The following is a 27,283-nucleotide window of genomic DNA, read 5'->3' as shown; positions in this document are numbered from 1 at the left end:
TTCCTCAATTCAAAGCCATTGTTGTATAACTGTTTTGGCCATTATTGACTCCAAGCTATCATTCACGATTGACAAACCTTTACAAGAAAAAATGTGAAATCACACCTGCTAGTTCCAATTTGTGTGCGTGTAGCGGAGGTAATTTACAGCAGCCCAGTGTGGTGTGTACAGAGCCAGGCCCACTGACGGCTGTGTTTGCGGAGAGCACTGCAGACCATGTCACAGCCCTGCCAAGTCCTCTCTGAGTTAGTATTTCTCCATGATGACACAGAACCTGCCTCTGCATGGAACGGTCAGAGGTTCAGCACAACAGAATAGACATCTCTGATGGGAAGCAGTATTTGAATGAAACATCAAGGCCTGCTTTGAGCCTAGCACATGATTTGAGTCTACTCTTATCAAGACTTAAATCATTTCAGCTCTAACAAGTATTTTTTTCTTGCCTTGCCTTTTGCCATGCTTCTGTGATATCTTGAGGGTGTTTATTACAGTACTTGTACATGCTCTAAGAATGTCAGTGAGTGACCTTGATACATGATCATGCTAGGTGTATAATGGCATGTCCTCCTAGACCTAGCGCTTGGCTTGTACTATCCAGTCAGTAGTTGGGCATGTCAGAGGATAAAGGCTGTTAACAACACAATACTTTATATATTTGACCTCGGCGGACAGGTTCTCTAATCCAACAGCACCTGCTCAGACTAATCGACATGAAATGGCCAGGAGACGTGTGTGTACAAATCACCCATAAAAATGTAACCACTTGATAGTTCATGTGCATCTCTGAGGATGCTTCATTTCCTCAGTAGTGGTCTCCGGGTCATATACCTTAATGTGGTAAAAACAACAGTTCACATAAACAAGCCATGTCTGTCATCCAGAGGGTAATAAAGGTCTCTGTTCATCCTCTTTCAATAGCCAAAGACATCGCCAAAGAAGTGGAGGCCAACGAGAAGGCCAGGAACCAACTGCAGGGGAAAACCAAATGTGTACGTACCAAAACAGGATCAAGGCATCATTGACTAGCGCCACAGGACCACCGGATAGTTTCTGTTGTTCCCAACATGGCACTATGTCCAATAAAAGGTGTCTCTCGTAAACAACCTGGTCTAGTGTGTTCTTGAAGTTAAAATTATCACTTTACATGGTATTTTTGTTGTCCAATTGTGTTGCAGGCTATGGTTTTCTCTAAGAACCAAAGTCTGGGGCAAATCGATGAGATGCATTCAACTTACAGTAAGTCATGTCTGACTGGTATGCTTCCTCCATTGATCTGTTGTCAGTAGCTAGGTTGTTATCCAATTTGTGACAGATTTTAATGCTAATATTCTAAAATCTGCATAAAGAAAATATGCGCTTTTTCCCACCAGTGGTGTTTTCACCAAACGGATTTGTTACGGATAGAAATCACAAAATGTTATTATTCGCACAAGTTTTCATGTACCGAATAAAAAAGATAAAGTTCAGTGTGTTTCCATCACATTTTCAACTCTACCAATAGTTTTGTCACAAACTGTTGCGTTTAAATAGCAAATGTGCCTGATCTAGCCAACAGCATACAGTGCAGGTAGGCTATGTGGGTTGGCTAGTCTACATGAGATTATTATGGATAAGAGCTAGAATATTTTATTTGTCAAACTGCAGTCAAGCATTGATCAACATGTCACCAGAATCAGACCCTCGATATTTATTGGAATGGATCATCAAGATCAATGTACTCTTTCACCACCCTGTGAAGTTCATTAGTTATTTCATCTGTAGCCTAAGAAATTGCATGGTTTCCCAAGTCATAGTGGAAGGATCACACACCATATCATTGCATAAATTCAAGTTTAATTCGATATGATGGTTATTATATGAATATTTGCGCATTAAAGCGTTTCCACTGCCATTTCTCGCAGAATACATTTTACCGACACAAAAAATCCCCTGCATGTCAAACAAACAATGCTACACACTGTAGTAGCTCTTGATTATGTAGTGCTTACTTTAGAATGTTGCAGTGTACTGTGTAGAATACTATACTAAATATTGTAGTATCCCTCTACCACGTAGTGCTTACTTTAGATTTTTTAAAATCGATTGGACTGTTAGCTGCTAGATTTGTCGATGCTTTTTTCATTTGAACGTGATGTCCCTGGGGAGCTCATGCCAGGAATTTTCGTCTGATGTTCCCCCCTCGATCATGTAGTGCTTACTATATAATTGTGTAGTATACTGTAGTATACCATACTCCCCACTGTAGTATCCCTTGCAGTGCATAAAATGAACTGTTTGGTCCACCGGCCACTGGGGCAGGGGCGCAAAGCTGTCATCAAGGCAAAGGGTGACTACTTTGAAGAATCTCAAATATAAATATATTTTGATGTAACACTTTTTTTGGTTACTACATGTGGTGTTTCAGTTTTTGATATCTTCACTATTATTCCACAATGTAGAAAATAGTAAAAATAAAGAAAAATGAGTAGGTGTGTCCAAACTTCCGATGGATCAAGCAAGCAAAGTTTATTAAAGCTTAGGCTTGCTTGTTTGACAGACAAATAACACATTAACATGTGCGTACCAAAATGATTTAGATCAGTTACTTCCACGAGACTAAAAACGATGACAAACAATAAGGTACTTCTGATGGTAGAAAATAACTGCATTTACATGAACAGATATTTTAGAAATACAAATGGCTGTACTTAAAGACAGTCACCTTATTGGTGGGGCGCAGCCAATAAACTGCCTGGACCTGAAACGGGCAATGCCTCCAAATTAACCTTTACATAATGAACATCTTGAATTTTGTAACACATGATTAAACTCACTGATGGTCAAGCTTAACACATACCATTCAGAACAATTGACCACCCCAAAAGTTCTTAAAGACAGCATGGTCACAAAATGGTTGCTCACAGAACTAAACCAACAGCAACAATGCCCTACAGCCTATACACACAAAGGACCTTCCAGGTAGAAAGGCTCTTCCAGGTACAACGCTCTCCCCTGGACATGACCAAAGGGTGCTTTTCTAAATTTCCTGCATGTCCTTCCCTAATAAGGGTGGCTCGGGAAACAGTGACCAAAATGTGGTTCTTGCAGTTACAAGATTGTAACTGATTGAGGATTCGGGGAAGGTTATGGTGATGCCCATCTACGGTGAGACTTAAGTTAAAGATCAGCCGGAAGCAGAGGTGCTGTTCAGTTTAAGAGTCTTTATAGATTCAGGTAATGGAGATGATACATGGCAGGGAATGATTGACAGTTGTTGACATGTGATTTGTCTTGAAGCAAGACTTGGTTGGCTTTGTATGGAGTATGGTTTACCTAAAAAGAGGCACAGAAATAAAGAAATATAATGAACAGCAATAAACATGCCATTAACAGCCAATTTCATTATGTAATAATCATGACAATCTCCACAGAGGAGCTCTGTCAGAGTGACCATCGGGTTCTTGGTCTCCCCCGATTGCTCAGTTTGGCCGGGCGGCCAGCTCTAGGTAAAGTCTTGCTGATTCGAAACTTATTCCATTTAAGAATAATTGAGGCCACTGTGTTTTGGGGACCTTCAATGCTGCAGAATTTTTTTCAGTACCCTTCCCCAGCAGCATCTACGGACAATTAACTTTGTTTTTGCTCTGACATGCACTGTCAACTGTGGGACCTTATATAGACAGGTCTGTGCCTTTCCAAATACAATCAATAGAATTTACAACAGGTGGACTCCAAGTTGTAGAAACATCTCAAGGTTGAGCAATGGAAACAGGATGCACCTGAGCTCAATTTCGAGTCTGAATACTTATGTAAATACTTTTTTTTAATTTGCAAAAATGTTAACCTTTTTTAGTTTTGTTATTATTGGGTATTGTGTGTAGATTTGATTTAGAAAACAATTATTCAATCAATTTGGCTGTAATGTTACAAAATGTGGAAAAAGTGAAGGGTTCTGAATAGTTTCCGAATGCACTGTAAATATAGTAAAGCTACAGTTTTTTTAGACTAGTATTTTTTTCATGTGGGCTGGCCCTTAGATACAGTATCGGCGCGGCAGGTAGCCTCGTGGTTAGATCATTGGGCCAGTAACCGAAAGGTTGCTGGATCGAATCCCCGAGCTGACAAGGTAAAAATCTGTCGTTCTGCCTCTGAACGAGGCACTGTTCCCCGGTAGGCCATCATTGTAAAGAATAATTTGTTCTTAACTGACTTGCCTAGTTAAATAAAGGTTACATTTAAAAAAAGATACTTAAACACTGCGGTGCGTTTTATTATTTCAGAACGTTTAGTCATTCCAGTCCACTTGAGTGGTGCACTCACTTTAGTCCTTGTACCAGTTTAGGAGAAGTCATCTTCCTCTGAGAGCTCTGAAGTGAATCAGGCCAGAACCCGAGATAAGAGGAGTGGCTCTGTCACATACACAGAACATATCAATACAGTGGGGGTGCACCATCGAGCCTGCTCAATGGCTAAGGACCCACTTCAGTGGAGAGAATTGCCAGGAAGACCATAAGCTCCCCTGGTGGCTGTGTGGCTGTATATTCTGAGATAACTGTGATGAAGTGATTAAGCATCAGGGACTCTCACAGCAGCAGACATTACACCATGAAGAGGAGGGAAACGCTTAGTTTTACTGGGGTGTTTCAGTGTCTCTTTGGTGAATAATTCTGACCTGTAATAGCCTTTACCCAGTGGGTCTTAATTTATGCAGAAGAATCTGAGACAGATTGTGTTTGCCTTGCCTCTTGGGCAGACAGAGCGAGAGTTTGTAAGGGGACCGTATGGAACTTTGCAAGGTTAAGTGGCTGTGATAGCCAGAGGAAGATAAAAGGTGGGTGGAACTAGAAATAGCTTGGTGGTGCTAACTTTGATAAATATGGAGATTGAAATATTGATCTGACTCATGAAGGGGTGTATTATAAATAGCTGGCTTAAATGAAAACGGTTTGATTAATCAGACCAGAGCAGGCTCGCCCGACCCCGCGATGACTCACTCCTCTGGCTGTTAGATCAGTGAATGGGCAGACACCAGGGATATGGCAACACACACACACAAACACAGAGGGCTGGCCACATGCGGTATGTGGTAGCAGTCTCACTCTCTCTTCCAAACGTGTGAACAAGATGGGCACACTCAATGAATGTGCCTCCATCAGTGTGCTATTGTTGTATCATTGAACAGCAAGGTTGCGAGCAGGACCCTAAAACAATGCCAAGCAGAACTCTATAAATGGAGACCAGTTTTTTTTGTCTCTCAGTGAACTTCAGCTTTTATTATTATTTATTATTATATATGTATATACCTACAGTTGAAGTCGGAAGTTTACATACAACTTAGCCAAATACCCCTATTACTAGCCTGTTCAACCTCTCTTTCGTGTCGTCTGAGATTCCCAAAGATTGGAAAGAAGCTGCGGTCATCCCCCTCTTCAATGGGGGGGAGGGGGCACTCTTGACCCAAACTGCTACAGACCTATATCTATCCTACCCTGTCTTTCTAAGGTCTTCGAAAGCCAAGTCAACAAACAGATTACCGACCATTTCAAATCACACCGCACATTGTCCGCTATGCAATCTGGTTTCAGAGCTGGTCATGGGTGCATCTCAGCCACGCTCAAGGTCCTAAACGTCATCTTAACCGCCATCGAAAAGAAACAGTACTGTGCAGCTGTATTTATCGACCTGGCCAAGGCTTTCGACTCTGTCAATCACCACATCCTCATCGGCAGACTCGATAGCCTTGGTTTCTCAAATTATTGCCTCGCCTGGTTCACCAACTACTTCTCTGATAGAGTTCAGTGTGTCAAATCGGAGGGCCTGTTGTCCGGGCCTCTGGCAGTCTCTATGGGGGTGCCCCAGGGTTAAATTCTTGGGCCGACTCTCTGTATACATCAATGATGTCGCTCTTGCTGCTGGTGAGGTTCTGATCCACCTCTACGCAGACGACACCATACTGTATACTTCTGTCCCTTTGGACACTGTGTTAACAACCCTCCAGACAAGCTTCAATGCCATACAACACTTCTTCCGTGGCCTCCAACTGCTCTTAAATACAGGTAAAACTAAATACATGCTCTTCAACCGATCGCTACCTGCCCGCCCGCCCGTCCAGCATCACTACTCTGGATGGTTCTGACTTAGAATATGAGGACAACTACAAATACCTAGGTGTCTGGTTAGACTGTAAACTCTCCTTCCAGACTCACATCAAACATCTCCAATCCAAAATGTAATCTAGAATTGGCTTCCTATTTCGCAGCAAAGCATCCTTCACTCATGCTGCCAAACTGACCATCCTACCGATCCTCGACTTCGGCGATGTCATATACAAAATAGCCTCCAATACCCTACTCAATAAATTGGATGCAGTCTATCACAGTGCCATCTGTTTTGTGACTAAAGCCCCATATACAACCCACCACTGCGACCTGTACGCTCTCGTTGGCTGGTCCTCGCTTCATACTCGTCGCCAAACCCACTGGCTCCAGGTCATCTACAAGACCCTGCTAGGTAAAGTCCCCCCTTATCTCAGCTCGCTGGTCACCATAAGAGCACCCACCTGTAGCACGCACTCCAGCAGGTATATCTCTCTGGTCACCCCCAAAACCAATTCTTCATTTGGCTGCCTCTCCTTCCAGTTCTTATCTCCCTCACTAGCTTTAAGCACCAGCTGCCAGAGCAGCTCACAGATTACTGCACCTGTATATAGCCCATCTTTAAATTAGCCCAAACTACCTCATCCCCTACTGTATTTATTTATTTATTTTGCTCCTTTGCACCCCATTATTTCTACCTCTACTTTTCACATTCTTCCACTGCAAATCTACCATTCCAGTGTTTTACTTGCTATATTGTATTTACTTTGCCACCATGGCCTTTTTTTGTCTTTACCTCCCTTATCTCACCTCATTTGCCCACATTGTATATAGACTTATTTTTCTACTGTATTATTGACTGTAGGTTTGTTTTACTCCAACTGTAACTGTGTTGTTGTATTTGCCGAACTGCTTTGCTTTATCTTGGCCAGGTCGCAATTGTAAATGAGAACTTGTTCTCAACTTGCCTACCTGGTTAACTTCTCCAGGGTAGGGGGCAGCATTCAGAATTTTGAATGAAAAGCATGCCCAAATTAAACGACCTGCTACTCGGGTTATTGTCCGGTTGAAATATTATAGATCATTTAGGCTAAAAACAACCTGAGGATTGAATATAAACATCGTTTGGCATGTTTCTATGAACTTTATGGTTACAATTTGGATTTTTTTTGTCTGCCTGTTTGACTGCGTTTTAAGCCTGTGGATTACTGAAGAAACGCGCGATCAAATGGATGTTTTTGGATATAAAGAGACTTTATCGAACAAAAGGAACATTTATTGAGTAAATGAATGTCTTCTGAGTGCAACCATATGAAGATCATCAAAGGTAAGGGATTAATTGTATCTCTATTTCTGAGTTTTGTTTTACGCTTCTGCTTGGCTGGTTACTGTTTGTAATAATTTGTCAACTGGGCTATGTTCTCAAATAATCGTAAGGTATGCTTTCGCCGTAAAGCATTTTTGAAATCTGACACCGTGGTTGGATTCACAAGAAGTTAATCTTTAAACCTATGTAAAATATATTTTGTTTTCTGAATTTTTGTCATTAATATTTCTGTATTTGAATTTGGCGTTCTGCAATCTCACTGGATGTTGGCCGGATGGGACGCTTGTGTCCCACATACCCTAGAGGTTAAATAAAGGTGAAATAAAAATTAATAAATACATTTAACCTCAGTTTTCACAATTCCTGACATTTAATCCTAGTAAACATTTCCTGTCTTAGGTCAGTTAGGATCACCACTTTATTTTAAGAATGTGAAATGTCAGAATAATAGTAGAGTGATTTATTTCTGCTTTTATTTCATCACATTCCCAGTGGGTCAGAAGTTTACATACTCAGTATTTGGTAGTATTGCCTTTAAATTGTTTAACTGGGGTCAAACGTTTCGGGTAGCCTTCCACAAGCTTACCACAATAAGTTGGGTGAATTTTGGCCCATTCCTTCTGACAGAGCCAGGTTTGTAGGCCTCCTTGCTCGCACACACTTTTTCAGTTCTGCCCACAAATGATCTATAGGATTGAGGTCAGGGTTTTGTGATGTCCACTCCAATACCTTGACTTTGTTGTCCTTAAGCCATTTTGTCACAACTTTGGAAGTATGCTGAAGACTGATGTCTTGAGGTGTTGCTTCAATATATCCACATAATTTTCCACCCTCATGATGCCATTTATTTTGTGAAGTGCATCAGTCCATCCTGCAGCAAAGCAACCCCACAACATGATGCTGCCACCCCCGTGCTTCACGGTTGGGATGGTATTCTTCGGCTTGCAAGCCTCCCCCTTTTTCCTCCAAACATAACGATGGTCATTATGGCCAAACAGTTCAACAAAAAGTACCATATTTGTCCCCATGTGCAATTGCAAACCGTAGTCTGTCTTTTTTATGGCGGTTTTGGAGCAGTGGCTTTTTCCTTGCTGAGCGGCATTTCAGATTATGTTGATCTAGGACTTGTTTTACTGTGGATATAGATACTTTTGTACCGGTTTCCTTCAGCATCTTCACAAGGTCCTTTGCTGTTGTTCTGGGATTGATTTGCACTTTTCGCACCAAAGTACGTTCATCTCTAGGAGAAAGAACACGTCTCCTTCCTGAGCGGTATGGTGGCTGCGTGGTCCCATGGTGTTTATACTTGCGTACTATTGTTTGTACAGATGTGCGTGGTACCTTCAGGCATTTGGAAATTGCTCCCAAGGATGAAGCAGACTTGTGGAGGTCTACATTTTTTTTTCTGAGGTCTTGGCTGATTTCTTTGAATTATTCCATGATTTCAAGCAAGGAAGCGCCGAGTTTGGGAGGTAGGCCTTGAAATACATCAACAGGTACACCTCCAATTCACTCAAATTATGTCAATTATCCTATCAGAAGCTTCTAAAGCCATAACGTCATTTTTCTGTAATTTCCCAAGCTGTTTAAAGGCACAGTCAACTTAGTGTATGTAAACTTCTGACCCACTGGAATTGTGACACAGTGAATTATAAGTGAAATAATCTGTCTGTAAACAATTGTTGGGAAAATTACTTGTCATGCACAAAGTAGATGTCCTAACCGACTTGCCAAAACTATAGTTAACAAGAATTTTGTGGAGTGGTTGATAAACGAGTTTTAATGACTCCAACCTAAGTGTATGTTAACTTCCGACATCAACTGTATTTTAAAAATATTTTTTGCCCTTGGCAGGCTATGGTAATAATCTCAGGCTATGGTAATAATCTAATAATCTCTCAGCCCTGGGCCTCTACAGGGGTACACTGAAATTAGTTTGTCTCCACAGTCCTTAACCTCTCTGGGATATGTGGGACGTGTCCCACCTGGCCAAAAGCCAGTGAAAATGCAGAGCGCGAAATTAAAAATAAATTACTATAAAAAATAAAACGTTCATGAAATCACACATATAAAATACCAAATAAAACCTACACTTGTTGTGAATCCAGCCAACATGTCAGATTTCAAAAAGGGTTTTCGGGGAAAGCAAACGGTGCTATTATGTGAGGATAGCACCTCCGCAAACAAAGAGAGAAAAGCATATTTCAACCCTGCAGGCGTGACACAACGCAGAAATAAAAATATAATTCATACCTTACCTTTGACCAGCTTCTTTTGTTGGCACTCCAATATGTCCTATAAACATCATAAATGGTCCTTTTGTTCGATTAATTCTGTTGACATTTATCCAAAATGTCCATTTATTTGGCACATTTGATCCAGAAAAACACTGGTTCCAACTTGCTCAACGTGACTACACATATCTCAAAAGTTACCTGTAAACTTTTCCAAAACATTTCAAACTACTTTTGTAATACAACTTTAGGTATTTTTTTAACGTAAATAATAGATCAAATTGAAGACTGGATGATCTGTGTTCAATACAGGAGGAAAGCAAACTTTAGCATGCTTTCTGGTCACGCGCCTCTATCGATCAGTACACTTGAAGTTACCCTCGTTCAAGATGGCCGTACTTCTTCATTACACAAAGGAAACACCTCAACCAATTTCTAAAGACCGTTGACATCCAGTGGAAGCGGTAGGAACTGCAAGAAGGTCCCTTAGAAATCTGGATTCCCAATGAAAACCCATTTTGAAGCGAGTGACCCCCCCCCCAATTTTTTTTAGAAACTTCAGAGTGTTTTCTATCCAAATCTACTACTAATATGCATATCGTATCTTCTGGGGATGAGTTGCAGGCAGTTGAATTTGGGCATGCATTTCATCTGGATGTGAAAATACTGTCACCAAGAAGTTAAAGAACAACTCCTACACTTATAACATTTTAGCAGTTATTATGAAGTATTTAGTGAAGTCCTACACAATTTATCATTTTATGATTATCTATTCACTTTAGTGATGCGCAAAACCTGAAATTGCTACTCAGTGATGTTTCAAGTAGGATCCCTGAGATGACTAATGCAATACATTTGTGTAAACTATCTACACAAAATACTCTGTCAAAATGGAAGAAATATTCTAACATTTGTAAGAGAAATCATGAAAAATTAAAGCTAATATGCTGTATCTTCATCAGATAACCATTCAAACCCCTGAGTTAATACATGTTAGAATCACTATTGGCAGTGATTACAGCTGGGAGTCTTTCCAGGTAGTAGCTTTCCACACCTGTATTGTGCAACATTTGCCCATTATTCTGTTAAATTCTTCAACCTCTGTCAAATTTGTTGTTGGTCATTGTAATACAACCATTTTCAGGTCTTTCCATAGATTTTCAAGTGAATTTAAGTCAACACTGTAACTATGCCACTCAGGAACATTGGTTAGCAACTTCAGTGTAGATTTGGCCTTGTGTTTGAGGTTATTGTCCCGCTGAAAGGTGAATTAATCTGTGTATGGTGGAAAGCAGACTGAACCAGGTTTTCCTCTAGGATTTTGCCTGTGCTTAGCTCCATTCCGTTTCTTTTTTATCCTGAAAAATTCTTCAATCCTTAACGATTACAGTCATACCCATAACATGATGCAGCCATTGCTGTGCTTGAAAGTAATAGGAGTGGTACTCGGTAATTTATTGTATTGGGTTTGCGCCAAACATAACACTTTGTTCAGAACAAAATATTTAATGCTTTGCCACATTTTTTGCAGTATTACTTTAGTGCCTTGTTGCAACAGGAGGCATATTTTGGAATATAGTGAAACACAGTTTAGCCTTTTGTTAATCACCCTGTCATCTCAGATTTTGAAATTATGCTTTACAGCCAAAGCAAGACAAGCGTTTGTGTAAGTTTATCGATAGCCTAGCATAGCATTATGTCCAGCTAGCAGCAGGAAGCTTGGTCACGAAAATCAGAAAAGCAATCAAATTAACCGTTTACCTTTGAGCTTCGGATGTTTTCACTCACGTGACTCCCAGTTAGACAGCAAATGTTCCTTTTGTTCCATAAAGATGATTTTTTATACCCAAAAGCTCTGTTTGTTGGTCACGTTATGTTCAGAAATCCACCGGAAATAGCGGTCACGACAACGCCGGGAAAAAATACAAATTATATCCATAATATCGACAAACATGGCAAACATTTTTTATAATCAATCCTCAAGGTGTTTTTCAAATATCTATTAGATAATATATCAACCGGGACAATTGGCTTTTCAGTAGGAGCGAGAGGAAAAAATGACTCCCTCTGTCTTTTACGCAAGAATCACTGAGAGCCCTCAGCTGGCCACTTACGCAATGTAGTCGTTTACGCTCATTCTTCAACATAAAATGCTGTAGACACCTTAGGGGATACGTAGAAAAAGGAATCTGGTTGATATCCCTTTCAATGGCCAATAGGGGTGCATAGGAACACAACAGTTTCAAAATAAGAGGCGCTTCCTGATTGGGTTTTCCTCAGGTTTTCACCTGCAATATCAGTTATGTTATACTCACAGACAATATTTTGACAGTTTTGGAAACTTTAGAGTGTTTTCTGTCCGATGCTGTCAATTATATGCATATTTTAGCATCTGGTCCTGAGAAATAGGCGGTTTACTTTGAGGTTAACCTCTTGAAGCTAGGGGGCACTATTTTTATTTTTGGAAAAATAACATTCTCAAAGTAAACCGCCTATTTCTCAGGACCAGATGCTAGAATGCTAGACATGAAGGTCAGTCAATACAGAACATTTCAAGAACTTGGAAAGTTTCTTAGCGCATTATGGGTTATTGCGACTGCACTATGATGAAACCTGCTCTCATGAGGAATGCCACAGAAAGGAAGACCGAGTTACCTCTGCTGCAGAGGATAAGTTCTCTGGAGTTACTACCCTCAGAAATCGGCAATTAAATGCACCTCAGATTGCAGCCAAAGTAAATGCTTCACAGAGTTCAAGTAACAGACACATCTCAACATCAACTGTTCAGAGAAGACTGCATGAACCAGGCCTTCATGGTCAAATTGCTGCAAAGAAACTACCACTAAAGGGCACCAATAAGAAGAGGAGACTTGCTTGGGCCAAGAAATATGAGTAATGAACATTAGACTGGTGGAAATCTGTTCATTGGTCTGATCAGTCCAAATTTGAGATTTTTTGTTCCAACCGCCATGTCTTTTGTGAGACGCAGAGTAGGTAAACGGATGATCTCCGCCTATGTTGTTCCCACTGTGAAGCATGGAGGAGGAGGTGTGATGGTGTGGGGGTACTTTGCTGGTGACACTTGGTGATTTATTTAGAATTCAAGGCACACTTAACGAACATGGCTGTCATCAAGGCAAAGGATGGCTACTTTGAAGAATCTAAAATATAAAATGTATTTCAATTTAACACTTTTGTCTTCACTATTATTATTTTTTACTATTTTCTACATTGAAGAATAATGAAAAACCTTTGAATGAGTAGGTGTGTCCAAACTTTTGACTGGTACTGTATTTTTGTCCTATTTCACACTTAGGGTCGGGCGACATACAGAATTTAATACAGTTTCTATTCCATATCGGGTTATATGTGATTAATATTAAGTCCATGCAACTTATGTGACTTAAGAATTTTTTTACTCCAGAACTTATTTTGGCTTGCCAAAGAAGGGGCTGAGTTCTTATTGACTCATGACATTTCAGCTTTTAAAATTTAATTAGTAAAATATTCTAAAAACAGAATTCCACTTCGACCATTATGGGGTATTGTGTGCAGGCCAGTGACAAAAAATCTAAATGAAAACCATTTTAAATTCAGGTTTTAACAACAATGTGCAAGTTTAAGGGGTGTGAATACTTTCTGAAGGCACTTTATGCTCCTCTGGTTGTCTTTGTCTAATAACATCTGTAAATATTTTAAATAGATGCTCAACGACCTATATAATGCTATTATTGTCCTCTTCAATATTTTTCTGTTCAAGTTTCAAACGCCCATGATTCTTTTCAGCAAAACCACTCCCACCATCACCGAGTGAAGTTGCAGCTCTGGCAGCCATTGTGCCCTTTCCAAATAGCCTAATATTATCGTATTGAATCACTTGTAATTTCTGGATTTTCTGATCTAAATTTGTGACCCACGTGAATCATGCAGATCCGTCATAAAGTATCTTGAGCTTTTTTTTGGGTTGTCTGGGATTCTTGAAGTTTTTATTTTTCTATTCTGTTTTATTTTTTGGTGATTTTTCAATGCCAGCCCCCCTGTTTCGCATAGTAAGAAGTGTTGATAGACCTTAGCATGTGCACGAGCTGGCCGGGCGGCAGGCTCTTGCTTGAGTGATTAACAAGAAGGAAAAAATAATTGGCGCCAGGTTGTCTTATCACCTGCTGCTGCGGCTAGCTTACCACATTTTGACCAGTGAGGTGAATGTTGACAAATACAATTAATCCGGAAAGTATTTGCACCCCTTGACTTTATCCACATTTTGTTACGTTACAACCTTATTCTAAGATTGATGAGAACTTAAATTTATTTAATCCATCTACACACAATACCCTGCAATGACAAAGCGAATACAGGTTTTTAGATATTTCTGCTAATTTATAACAAATTTAAAAAAGGATACCTTATTTACGTAAATATTCAGACTTTGCTACGAGACTCGAATTTGTATTTATTTAATTTTTTATTTCTGTTATTTTACCAGGTATGTTGACTGAGAACACATTCTCATTTACAGCAACGACCTGGGGAATAGTTACAGGGGAGAGGAGGGGGATGAATGAACCAATTGTAAACTGAGGATTATTAGGTGACCGTGATGGTTTGAGGGCCAGATTGGGAATTTAGCCAGGATACCGGGGTTAACACCTCTACTCTTATGATTAGTGCCATGGGATCTTTAATGACATCAGAGAGTCAGGACACCCATTTAACGTCCCATCCGAAAGACTGCACCCTACACAGGGCAGGGGCATTGGGATATTGTTTTTGACCAGAGGAAAGAGTGCCTCCTACTGGCCCTCCAACACCACTTCCAGCAGCTTCCAGCAGTCTCCCATCCAGGGACTGACCAGGACCAACCCTGCTTAGCTTCAGAAGCAAGCCAGCAGTGGTATGCAGGGTGGTATGCTGAATTTGAGCTCCGGTGCATCCTGTTTCCATTGATCATCCTTGAGATGTTTCTACAACTTTATTGGAGTCCACCTGTGGTAAATTTGAATTGATTTGGAAATGCACACACCTGTCTATAAAAGGTCCCACAGGTGACAGTGCATGTCAGAACAAAAGCCAAGCCATGAGGTCAAATAAATTGTCCGTAGAGCTCCGAGACAGGATTGTGTCGAGGCACAGTTCTGGGGAAGGGTACCAAAACATTTCTGCAGCGTTGAAGGTACCCCAGAACACAGTGGTCTCCATCATTCTTAAATTGAAGAAGTTTGGAGCCACCAAGACTTCCTAGAGTTGGCTGCCCGGCCAAACTGAGGAATTGGGGGAGAAGGGCCTTGGTCACCTCCTTGACCAAGAACCCGATGGTCACTAACAGAGCTTTGGAGTTCCTCTGTGGAGATGGGAGAACCTTCCAGAAGGACAACCATCTGCAGCACTCCACCAATCAGTGTCGCCAGACGGAAGCCACTCCTCAGTAAAAGGCACATGACAGCCCACTTGGAGTTTGCCAAAAGTCACCTAAATAACTCTGACCATGAGAAACAACATTCTCTGGGCTGATGAAACCAATATTGTACTCTTTGGCCTGAATGCCAAGTGTCACATCTGGAGGAAACCAGGTACCGCTCATCATCTGGCCAATACAATCCTCACGCTGAAGCATGGTGGTGTCAGCATCATGCTGTGTGGATGTTTTTCAGTGGGTAAGGACTGGGAGACGAGTCAGGATCGAGGGAAAGATAAACGGAGAAAAGTACAGAGATCCTTGATGAAAATCTGCTCCAGCGCTTAGCCCCAGTCTGTGGTCCTAAGGTTCACCTTCCAACAGGACAACGACCCTAAGCTCACAGCCAAGACTGCGCAGGAGCGGCTTTGGGACAAGCCTCTGAATGTCCTTGAGTGGCCCAGCGAGAGCCCGGACTTGAAACGGATCGAAAATCTCTAGAGAGACCTGAAAATAGCTGTTCAGCAACTCTCCCCATTCGACTTGACGGAGCTTGAAGATCTGCAGAGAAGAATGGGAGAAACTCTCAAAATTAAGGTGTGCCAAATTTGTAGTGTCATACCTAAGTAGACTTGAACCTGTAATCGTTGCCAAAGGTGCTTCAACAAAGTCTTGAATAGACCGTCTGAATACTTAGTAAATGGGATATTTAAATATTTTGTGTTTCATTCATTTGCAAAAATATCTCAAACCAGTTTTTGCTTTGTCATTTGGGGTATTGTGTGTAGATTAAGGCTTTAACGTAAAAATGTTTTTCCCAATTCACAAATGGTTTCTTTCTCTGTTTTTGTGTACCGTAGTCTGTGTTAGTAAATATTCAATCTATCTTATTTGGAATGACAGTTCATCTATCGCCTGAACTGAGGTGACGTTTGCTTAGCTGGCTCTGTGTACTAACTTCTTGCGTCGAGCCATCCCGGATCCGGGATCGTGACTACAGCTTCAATCCCATTACCATAACGCAACGGTAACTATTCATGAAAATCACTAATGAAATAAATATGATAGCTCTCAAGCTTAGCCTTTTGTTAACAAAAGTCTTCTCAGATTTTCAAAAATATGCTTCTAAACCATAGCAAAACAAGCATTTGTGTAACAGCATTGATAGTTAGCATAGCATTTAGCGTTAGCATTCAGCAGGCAACATTTTCACAAAAACCAGAAAACCATTCAAATAAAATCATTTACCTTTTGAAGAACTTCTGATGTTTTCAATGAGGAGACTCTCAGTTAGATAGCAAATGTTCAGTTTTTCCTGAAAGATTATTTGTTTAGGAGAAATCGCTCCATTTTGTGCGTCACGTTTAGCTAAGAAAAAAATATGTATCCAGGATTGTGTAAATCTATCAGCAAGCTCATTCGCATAACACAACGTTAACTATTCATGAAAATCGCAAATGAAATGAAATCAATATGCTAGCTCTCAAGCTTAGCCTTTTGTTAACAACACTGTCATCTCAGATTTTCAAAAATATGCTTCTCAACCATAGCAAAACAAGCATTTGTGTAACAGTATTGATAGCTAGCGTTAGCATTTAGCGTTAGCATTTAGCGTTAGCATTCAGCAGGCAACATTTTCACAACCAGAAAACCATTCAAATAAAATAATTTACCTTTGCAGAACTTTGGATGTTTTCAATGAGGAGACTCTGTTAGATAGCAAATGTTCAGTTTTTCCTGAAAGATTATTTGTACAGGAGAAATCGGTCCGTTTTCTGTGTCATGTTTGGCTACCAAAAAACCCCGAAAATTCATTCAGCCAAACTTTCTTCCACATTAACTCCATAATATCGACTGAAACGTGGTAAACGTTGTTTAGAATCAATCCTCAAGGTGTTTTTCACATATCTCTTCATGATATATAATTCCTGGAAGTCTCCTCTCTGTCTCAATCACATGGATGAATGCGAGCAACCATTTCAACAAAGGACACCGGGCGGACACGTGGTAAATGTAGTCTCTTATGGCCAATCTTCCAATGATATGCCTACAAATACGTCACAATTCTGCAGACAACTTGGAGAAACGATAGAAAGGGCAGGCTAATTCGTGGCGCTTTCACAGCCATATAAGGAGACAATGAAAAACAGAGCGTCAAAAATCCTGCTCATTTCCTGTTTGAAGTTTCATCTTGGTTTCGCCTGTAGCATCAGTTCTGGGGCACGCACAGATAATATCTTTGCAGTTTTGGAAACGTCAGAGTGTTTTCTTTCCAAAGCTGTCAATTATATGCATAGTCGAGCATCTTTTTGTGACAAAATATTGCGCTTAAAACGGGCACGTTTTTTTATCCAATAATGAAATAGCGCCCCCATAGGTTGAAGAGGATAACGTTATCAAGCCCAGCAGACAAATGTTTTGTTCATAACCAAATGTATTATATTCAGCTTGGATTCATAAACCTGTTGAACAGCAAGTAGTAAATACTTTTTAAAACTATTGGAAGTTAGTTGCTAAACTAACAGACACAAAATATGAAATGGGTGATATGCCAGCATGCTGCGATGAGCTGATCTGGGTATGTTATTTAGCAATGACGAGGAGTGGAATGTTAGCTAAAGAGACTGGTACTCAGACTAGCGATGAGCAGGTGAACTGACTTTTGATGTTCTGTGTATGAAAGTGTGTTCAAGCTTCACAGTTCCGTTCTGGTTATGGTAGCTTTAGAAAGCATTTTTTTAGCTTTTCCTTATCAGACTGTCAACCCCTAGTGACTAAAAACGATGGGAGTAATTTAGTAAATTTATTTTTGTGCTATTGATTGAGGCCTAATAAAAAAAAATCTGAATTCAAAAACCTGTGTTCACCTGTGTTCTATTTCCCCCTTGTAGACAATAGCGGACAAAGATTAGGGAGTGATACAGCATCAGTCAATGTTGTTGCCACCAGTATGAGTAAAGTATTCATGACACAAATGTTCACATCACAACTGAAGGACATATGGCCGAAGTCAAGAATTTCTTCAAATTGAGCTGGTTGCAGGAGACTGTCCATGTTTAAGGGAACACCACATGTTTTTTTCTGGGTCAAAAGGGGGCTTTAGGTGGTGGGTGTGGCAATGAATGCGATTGGCCGACAGCGCAGCTATATTTTAGAGGCCCCCCCATCTTGGCTCTGTAGAGAACATTTTAAGCCAATTTCCTGCAATTCAGCAAATTTCTCCATGGAGCTGATCCATTTTTTTCAGTTTTAAAGCACATTTTCTGTTAATTTTGCCATGTAGATGTGAGAATGTTGCAGTTTTTAAGGTAGTTTCCTGGAATTCTATGCAGTTTGCATGGATAATGCTGTGTTCTTTTGCTCAAACATAATAACAAAATTAATACTGCTGAATTTATTGTTTTGGTAATTTTCAATTCTCCCAGAGTGTCTCACTTTTATTTTGGTGATTGTAAGTTCTCAAAGATTATATTATTCAAAAAAATATACAAGTCCATTATCTTTTCTACAAACTTAGTGTTTTTCCATTCCGTAAATGTGTGTGTGTATATAACGTAGGGGTTTGAAATGCTTAGGGGGCCCGCCCATGGGTTAAAATTGCTGAGAAATCCCTGCACCATATTACTTATTTGCTCCTGCAAAATTGCCGTTGCTGCAGTCCTTAACAGCTCATGTGAATTCCAGAGGGAGCGCTTACAGGTGCCGAAGAACCTGGTTGCAATGGTTATTGCGAGATGAGGCCAGTTGGACTCGCCCCTCATGGAGAGCTGGCCTCCTGTTGGACTCTCCCCTCTCCTCTCCCAAATATTTAGGAAGTGGCCCTGTCTTGTGTCTCTATTCCTATTAATAAAACAATATTTATTTTAAATGTCTTGTCATGGTTCCTGTGTCACATTTCATGCTACATTGCAGGAAATTGCTGTTTCAGTTGTTTAGAAAGCAAACAGTGCTTCAGCTTCATTAGCGGGACAAAGCCCATGCCGTGCCTTACACCAGGGTTTTCCAAACTCTGTCCTGGGGCCCCATGTTTTTTTTTTCCCCCTAGCACTACACAGCTGATTCAAATAATAATAATTCAATCACATCCCTGAAACCAACCGCCTTGATTCGGTCTTATGTATCAAACCTGGAAATTGTGGGGGTTTTTGTTGAAAAAATTTGACTCAGTGCTAGAAAATAGTATATTATACACTGCAGTTGAGGAACAATGGGAAAGTAATTCTCCTTTGAAAGTTGATATACTTTTAATCCCACTTTTGAGAAAATGGCCCTTGAATGTTTTGGTACACCAACTGGAGAGCTCTTTGTCTATACCCATCGAGCATCTTTCACAGCCTCTTAAGCCTTAAACCCACCCATCTCTTTAAGGATTCACATGTGAGACCATGTGGTAAGCACACACTATATCAAATAAATATACGTTTATTTGTTACATGCACAGGATACAGAAGGTGTAAACGGTACAGTGAAGTGGTTACTTGCATAGTAGCAATATCAAAAATAGTGTGTTAACGTTATAATTAGATGACGTTTACCTGACACACTTGTTTAAATTGATTGATCATGTGAAAGAAATGCTATAACCACCTCCCAGCCACATTTAGCTAAGTGGATGGGTCACTATATTGTCTAGACATGCACACATGTTCATGAAATACAATAGAGGTCCATAGTCTCCTGTCATAATCCCAACTCCTACTACTACCAATACAAACATTGTCAGTATGAATCCGCAGGTAGCTAAAGCTAACAAACTAGGTTGAATGTTAGCTAGCTAACGTAAGGCTATAACTATCAATGCAAATGGATTTCTGATTTGAATAATATTTGTAATCATTGAAAACACTTTATTTCAGATGCAGCAGGTTTAGATACTTAGCTAGCTAGCATTGCTAACATTAGCACCAAAGATACAGACTAGGATTCTGTAATGATTTGCCTGTACATTTCATAAATGTTGTTCTTCTGTTTGGACTGTTTAAGACAGTCGCTAAGATGAAAATTGTCTGTTATTGTTGCAAACACTATTATTTTGGATGTAGCAGTCCGGCTAGGAAGCATAGATACAGTAACTCTGTCTCATAGAAGGTACTCCTGTGATAAAGGCAACAATGGAATTTCAGTCATAGGCCCTATCAGGAAACAACCCCTGGTTCCTACTGCCTAGACACTTGTGTCGATTCAGAAGGATTGGATATACAGTGGGACAAAACAGTATTGTCAGCCACCAATTGTGCAAGTTCTCCCACTTAAAAAGATGAGAGAGGCCTGTAATTTTCATCATAGGTACACTTCAACTATGACAGACAAAATGAGAAAAAAAAATCACATTGTAGGATTTTTAATGAATTTATTTGCCATTTATGGTGGAAAATAAGTATTTGGTCAATAACAAAAGTTTATCTCAATACTTTGTTATATACCCTTTGTTGGCAATGACAGGTCAAACGTTTTCACAAGGTTTTCACACACTGTTGCTCGTATTTTGGCCCATTCCTCCATGCAGATCTCCTCCAGAGCAGTGATGTTTTGGGGCTGTTGCTGGGCAACACGGACTTTCAACTGGCTAGGCCACTCCAGGACCCTGAAATGCTTCTTACGAAGCCACTCCTTCGTTGCCCGGGTGGTGTGTTTGGGATCATAATGATGGGGACAATTTCAGTGAAAAACAACAAGGTTCAGAAGGATAACTTCCAAAATGAGTGTGCTACATGACATTTATCATGAAGTCACCCAGGTGTCCCACACAAGTAGCCCAAATGTACCCAAGTGGCCAAATTGGTGAAGTTATACATTTTGAATGGAATAACTATATACAAAATACCAAAATGGTATTCTAACACCCCCCCCCCCCAAAATGGAGAAAAAACATGAAAAAATATATATACATTTACAAAATAACACTTTCAATTTTTGGAAGACCCTCAGTCCTTTACACAATATTGTGCTGCTGATGCCAGGTGCCATAGCAGTCTCTTTCTGCTGTAAAGTAGAGGGTCACCAAGCATGTGGTGCAGGTGATGGGGGACTTCATTTTGCAAAGAACACAGCAACGCCTCCATGCTGTGCCCTTTTGGCCCTGAGGCACATCCATGCCTGCAGAAATAAATTTGGCAGATGAACACCACTTGTGGCAGGAGATGGATGAACCAGCTTCAGTGGGGGATGGACACCTTGGCACTGGGGGCTCCCATTCGGAGTCAGTGTCACTGAAAGAAAATGTTCAGTTAGAATAGTTTCACATATGAGCCCTGTATCAACAGGTATAATAAACAGATATACAGTGGGGCAAAAAAGTATTTGGTCAGCCACCAATTGTGCAACAAAAGTTTATCTCAATACTTTGTTATATACCATTTGTCTTCACACACTGTTCCTGGTATTTTGGCCCATTCCTCCATGCAGATCTCCTCTAGAGCAGTGACGTTTTGGGGCTGTTGCTGGGCAACAAAAATTGTGTGTACATCTGTATATCTAGACTTAGATGTAGCTCTCCCTGACTTAGTCGCCATACTGATTGATATATAAACAGCTGAAGATGCGCTTGACCAAAACAATGCTCTGTGTAACATGCGTGGCTCCTTCCGGTATGAATCTTCAATGACGAATGACCCTCTTTACGCCGGAGTTTACCACATGGGTTGGTCTTCCAACACATAAACATTAAATATTGCCGTTTACCTCAGCTCATTGGCTATCTACCCAGCTAGATTTCAAGACGATCAGTGGTCATTGGGTTAAAATACAGTCAATCAACGAAACAGCGGTCATATCGTTGGTGCACAATGATGGCATTACTTATATTTGTCTTCAAATCGGTTTCTTTCAGTCAATACGTCCCGCGAAATGACCCATCAGGTTTGGTTGTGTTACAAACAAACCAGTTGATTGCAATGAAACCAAACATGACTGGAAAAGTCACGTTTAGTGTGTGTATTTACACACACTAAAATGGAATGAGACGGAATTCACTACACAAGCGGTTCACAAAATGTTTCGTGTTAGGCTATAAAAATGGATTTTATCAAACAAAAGACCATTCATTGTGTAACAATGAGCATTGGGATTGCAAACAGAGGAAGATCGTCAAAGGTAAATTATTTATTTTATTGCAGTTTGTGATGTTGTTACGCCTGTGCTGGTTGAAATATTTTTTTTTTATGGGGCTTTGTTCTCAGATAATCGCATCATATTCTTTCGCAGTAACTCCTTGGGCGTGCATAAACGGAATACAGGAACTTAAAAATTACAAAAACAAGGAATTGTGCAGTATGACTAACAAAAACAATAAAATATCAATGTGTATCAAATCTTACTGTTGCTCATATACACCTAGTATACAAAACATTCAGGACACCTGCTCTTTCCATGACAGACTGAAAACTATCATTCCTTATTGATTGTTAATAGTTAAATCCATTTCTATCAGTGTAAATGAAGGGGAAGGAGACAGGTTAAAGAATAATTTTTAAGCCTTGAGTCAACTGAGACATGGATTTTGTATGTGTGCCATTGACGGTGAATGGGCAAGACACATGTTTTAAGTGCTTTTGAATGGGTTTTGGGTTTTTCACGCTCAACAGTTTCCTATGTGTATCAAGAATGGTCCACCACCCAAAGGACATCCAGCCAACTTTACACAACTTTGGGAAGCATTTGCGTCAACATGGGCCAGCATCCCAGTGGGGTCCCAAATGATTGACACCCTTAATAAAGATGAACAAAAACGACTGTATATAACATTCATTATTCAAATACTGACCTGTATTGTATGCTCAAAGAAATGTTCACAAATGACTCTCCATGTTGGTGGATTGTTGATGTTATGGGGCTATTTAGCTTCCACTGGTCCTGAGGCCTTTCTTAAGGTCAAATGTTTATTGTATGCTTCAATGCGCTTTGACATAAAGTCTACAAGTGTCTGGAACTCTTGGAGGGATGCGACACCATTCTTCCACGAGAAATTCCATATTTTGGGTTTTTGTTGATGGTGGTGGAAAACGCTGTCTCGGCGCCTCTTCAGTATCTCCCATAAGTGTTTCATTGAGTTGAGATCTGGTGACTGGCTGGCGCACACACACTTTGAACCCCCTATGCTCCTTTGAGATCCATCTTTCAAAGTCAATGAGATTTGTTCTTCTATGCATGGCAATGAAAATAATGGGCAACTGGGCATTTTTATACATTGCTTAATTAACTCAGGAACCACACCTGTGTGGAAGCATTTTCTTTCAATATACTTTGTATCCCTCATTAACTCAAGTGTTTTCTTTATTTTGGCAGTTACCCGTAGCTCAGTACTTTAATAATCTATTTTATTCAGTCCTTTTTGCTCATCTTTATCAATGGTTTCAATCATTGTGGACCCCACTGTATACAGTGTATAGCATCATATCTACCTAATTATTACCCTGACCCTCTGCCAAGACAGCTGTCTTCAGGATCCAGCCTATGCCCAACAGAAGAATAGCTAGATAAGCAACCAGGTCACCACCACTTTCCTCTGCACATGTTCCTCATTCCATCAAACATCTGTGATTCATAATAAGCCATTTATTTGTGCCCAGGCAATTGCTGACAGTTGACAACATTTTATAACGGAACAATGATTATATTTTTCACTCGGATGTCTCTCTACATTCAATGTTCTTTTTGGAATTACTCCTTTACTACATGTATTGCTCTATGCTGGTGCGTTATAATCATATGCTCTTATGGCTAATGGTGGCCTTTAACCTACCCCAAAAGAAAATATAAAAACTTTAAGGCAATTTTACCTCTCTTATTGAACTTCATCTTGAAATGTTAAGATTAGAGATCAAAACGTTTAATACAGTATTAGAACAAATCTGTTGCCTTTTTCTGTCAGTTCCTACATACACCTTCTCTTTCTGTCCTTCTGATTTCCAGATGCTGCGATTTCCCCTCAAAAAGATTAAACCCCTCATTTATTTTGGGCTTATTGCAATTAACCTTTAGCCATCTCGTCTGCTTCCATGCATGCACAGTATTAAACACCCATCGTTTCATGTTAACAACTATTTGCCATCTAGTCATCAAGTAGTAAAAAGGAAGTTTCACCCTTAAGGACATCTGTTTTGATATTGTTTGTGAAAGCTGCTCACCTGAGCTGGATCAAAGCCTGAGACGATAAGGCCAGAGAAAGGAGATGATGATTTTCTCTTCTTTCTTCTCTGCTCCCTTGTTCTCTTTTTCTCTGTGTGCAGCTGAACCCATGTTTGGAGGCAGGTCGTTGTGACATTTGATCAGTTGCGGATGGTGACATTTGCACACGTCATGCAGAGTGGTGGTCCCTGTGTGATATACTTAACGGGTTGCCAATAAGAACGAGGTGACTGTGTGATTGGATCCACATCAAACATGGCATTTCATGGAGAAAGTCATCCTGCTACTGAGAAGGATGTACTCTTTGAGTCAGTTAAGCTACAGGAGCAAGCGAGGCAGCAGTATGGGACTTCAACAGATGCTGACAGGATGTCACACAGATAGAAGTTGAAACAGATACCAGGTCTTCAGCTCGTTTAGATGTGAATTACTGGTTTGATAATGATCAGTATTTGTCCATGCAACTGTAATTTCTTCATTACAGCTTAGACTTGAAAATCCCAAAAAGTGCTTTGTTGTTCTGGGGCTGCATATGAAACACGTTTTTTAACCACAAAACTTTGAAAGCAGGCATTGCATGCATTAGAATTCACTCTGTACATGGAATGTCCCTGTCTACGAAACAAACAAGTGATGGAAGTTAATTCAGTTAAACTATAATTTGCTTCATAAAGACTAATATGAATTTCAGAATTAAATATAGCATGTCTTGATTTCAAACCCAACAAATAGCTATGAGCAGGTATTGTATTGACATGTAAATAGAAGAAAAGCTCTGGCCAAAACGAGATTAGTCACAGGCAAGAATGAATCTGAGGACTAGTCACTTTAGAATGAATCTGAGGACTGTTATTTATCTAATCAACTAACTATGTTTAACCTCTCTATGGTATGTGGGACGTTAGCATGTGTGGTACGCTGGCCAACATCAGGTGAGATTTGTAGAGCGCCAAATTCAAATACAGAAATACTCATAAAAATTCAGAAAAGATACAACTATTTTACATAGGTTTTAAAGATTAACTTCTTGTGAATCCAACCACAGTGTCAGATTTTTAAAAATGCTTTACGGCGAAAGCATACCTTACAATTATTTGAGCACATAGCCCAGCAGACAAATCATTACAAACAGTAACCAGCCAAGTAGAAGAGTTACGCAAGTCAGAAATAGAGATAAAATTAATCACTTACCTTTGATGATCTTCATATGTTTGCACTCAGAAGACATTAATTTATTTTACAAATGTTCATTTTGTTCGATAAAGTCTCTCTTTATATCCGAAAACCTCCATTTTGTTTGCGTGTTTTCTTCAGTAATCCACAGGCTCAAACGCAGTCACAACAGGCAGACAAAAAAATCTAAATTGTATCCGTAAACATGTCAAACGATGTTTATATTCAATCCTCAGGTTGTTTTTAGCCTAAATAATCGATCATATTTCAACCGGACAATAAAGTTGTCAATATAAAAGGTAAACAAGAAAGGCACTCTCTCGCATGAAAGAGCTCTGTGACACGGCAGGGTCCACTCATTCAGACTGCTGTTACTCCCTCATTTTTTCAGAATACAAGCCTGAAACAGTTTCTCAAGACTGTTGACATCTAGTGGAAGGCATTGGAACTGAAATTGGAGTCTTAAGTCAATGGATACTGTAATGGCATTGAATAGAAAACTACAACAAACAAAAAAATCCAATTTACTGAATGGATATTTCTTAGGTTTTCACCTGCCAAATTAGTTCTATTATAGTCAGACATTATTTTAACAGTTTTTGGAAACTTTAGAGTGTTTTCTATCCAAATCTACTAAGTAGAAGGCATTTTAATTTGGGCATGCTTTTCATCCAAAATTCCAAATGCTGCCGCCTACCCTAGAGAAGTTCATTGTTACCAGATTAAATTAATCATGTATCATTTAACTCATTAGGATCTGGGGCACCACGAGAGCGGTTCTTTAAAGACTTACCATCTCCCGAATTAAACTCTAAAAGGTCTTTACCTATCATATCTATAAACAGTCAACTTATTAATCATAACCTTGTATCATATTATCATTCTAAACAGTTGTAACCTTGCATCTGCTAAAACATGATCCTTACTTATGATTCAGTACAACACACATTGGTTTAATATTTATTTAATAGCTAATTAATGGTAACACAGGATAAAAATACACACTTACTACGTTTAAAACAGGTCCCTAGCAGACTGACAACATTATGGCTGCTTGTTACAAAAGTGATGGAGAGAGAGAGGTACAGAGACACTTAACGTTGGTACATTTAGAAACTACTCTCTCTTACAGTAGTCACATACTTTGCCCATGAACTGCCGCCTGCTTGGAGTAAGAAATCATGAATCTATTTACGTGAAATGCCTTTGTTCGCCGGATCTCTCTCGGTGGACAGGTCCACCTTGGATAGGAAGTTGTGCCTTTTCCCCGGCACGCTTGTAAAGGCTCTAATTGTCCAACCAAAATGGTCCCAACAAGTCTTCTACTGTTTTTCTTCTCTGTAGTTGTCAGGTGACTTGTGTAGTCCTGAACAGAACTACAGAGTTTATTTTCCTTCCATTAGCTCTTTCAGATTCTTTGAAGATAGGCTAGCCAGCCGTGTCGATGGTTCCCAGTGGGGTGATGAGAGTAGTGTAATATGATGGTTTGAGCAGAGTAGTAGAATGGTCCCACTTAAATTAGCTTTTGAAGATACTTTACTTAGGATAGCTAATCAGCCATACCAGTGATTGTCCGGGAGGTGAGTTTATCGTCTCTACCTCGTGTTGAGATTCAAAGTTCAGAACAATTTAAACATGCAGCTGCAGTTCAACGCTTTTGTGGTATATTATGTTAATTTCTTCTTGATTTACAACAGGACGTGAGTGGTTAATCCCCACCAGTTCCCTTCTCCCCCCTCTGCAGGTGAGAGGGTGTCTGAGTGAAGTTATTTATTGCAAACCTGATCTGACCTATTTGGATTCTCGTGGACAGTCATGACATAATGAACCCATAATGAACCCATGAATTGTGTGTATTCACCTTTCTGAATGCTGCTCTAACTGGGTGGTGTAATATACTGAAGTCTGTTTTCATTCCTCCAAAGATAGTCAAATATGACATGCCATCAGATCACAG

The 27,283-nt window shown here is 39.9% G+C and overlaps 1 protein-coding gene across 1 annotated transcript in view; it reads left to right on the top strand.

Annotated features, from left to right (window-relative positions):
- LOC115140152 (E3 ubiquitin-protein ligase RAD18-like) overlaps positions 1-27,283 on the top strand; it is a 119,522-nt gene that overhangs the window by 42,282 nt on the left and 49,957 nt on the right. The window contains exons 8-9 of the mRNA XM_029678309.2: positions 919-989; positions 1,176-1,236. Of these exons, the coding sequence (XP_029534169.2) occupies positions 919-989; positions 1,176-1,236 (132 nt within the window). The remainder of the gene's footprint in view (positions 1-918; positions 990-1,175; positions 1,237-27,283) is intronic.

Source organism: Oncorhynchus nerka, linkage group LG2 (genome assembly GCF_034236695.1).
Source record: "Oncorhynchus nerka isolate Pitt River linkage group LG2, Oner_Uvic_2.0, whole genome shotgun sequence".
In the NCBI taxonomy this organism is placed as follows: domain Eukaryota; kingdom Metazoa; phylum Chordata; class Actinopteri; order Salmoniformes; family Salmonidae; genus Oncorhynchus; species Oncorhynchus nerka.
Note: the sequence above shows the minus strand (reverse complement) of the source record. Positions and strands in the feature narration are given on the sequence as shown.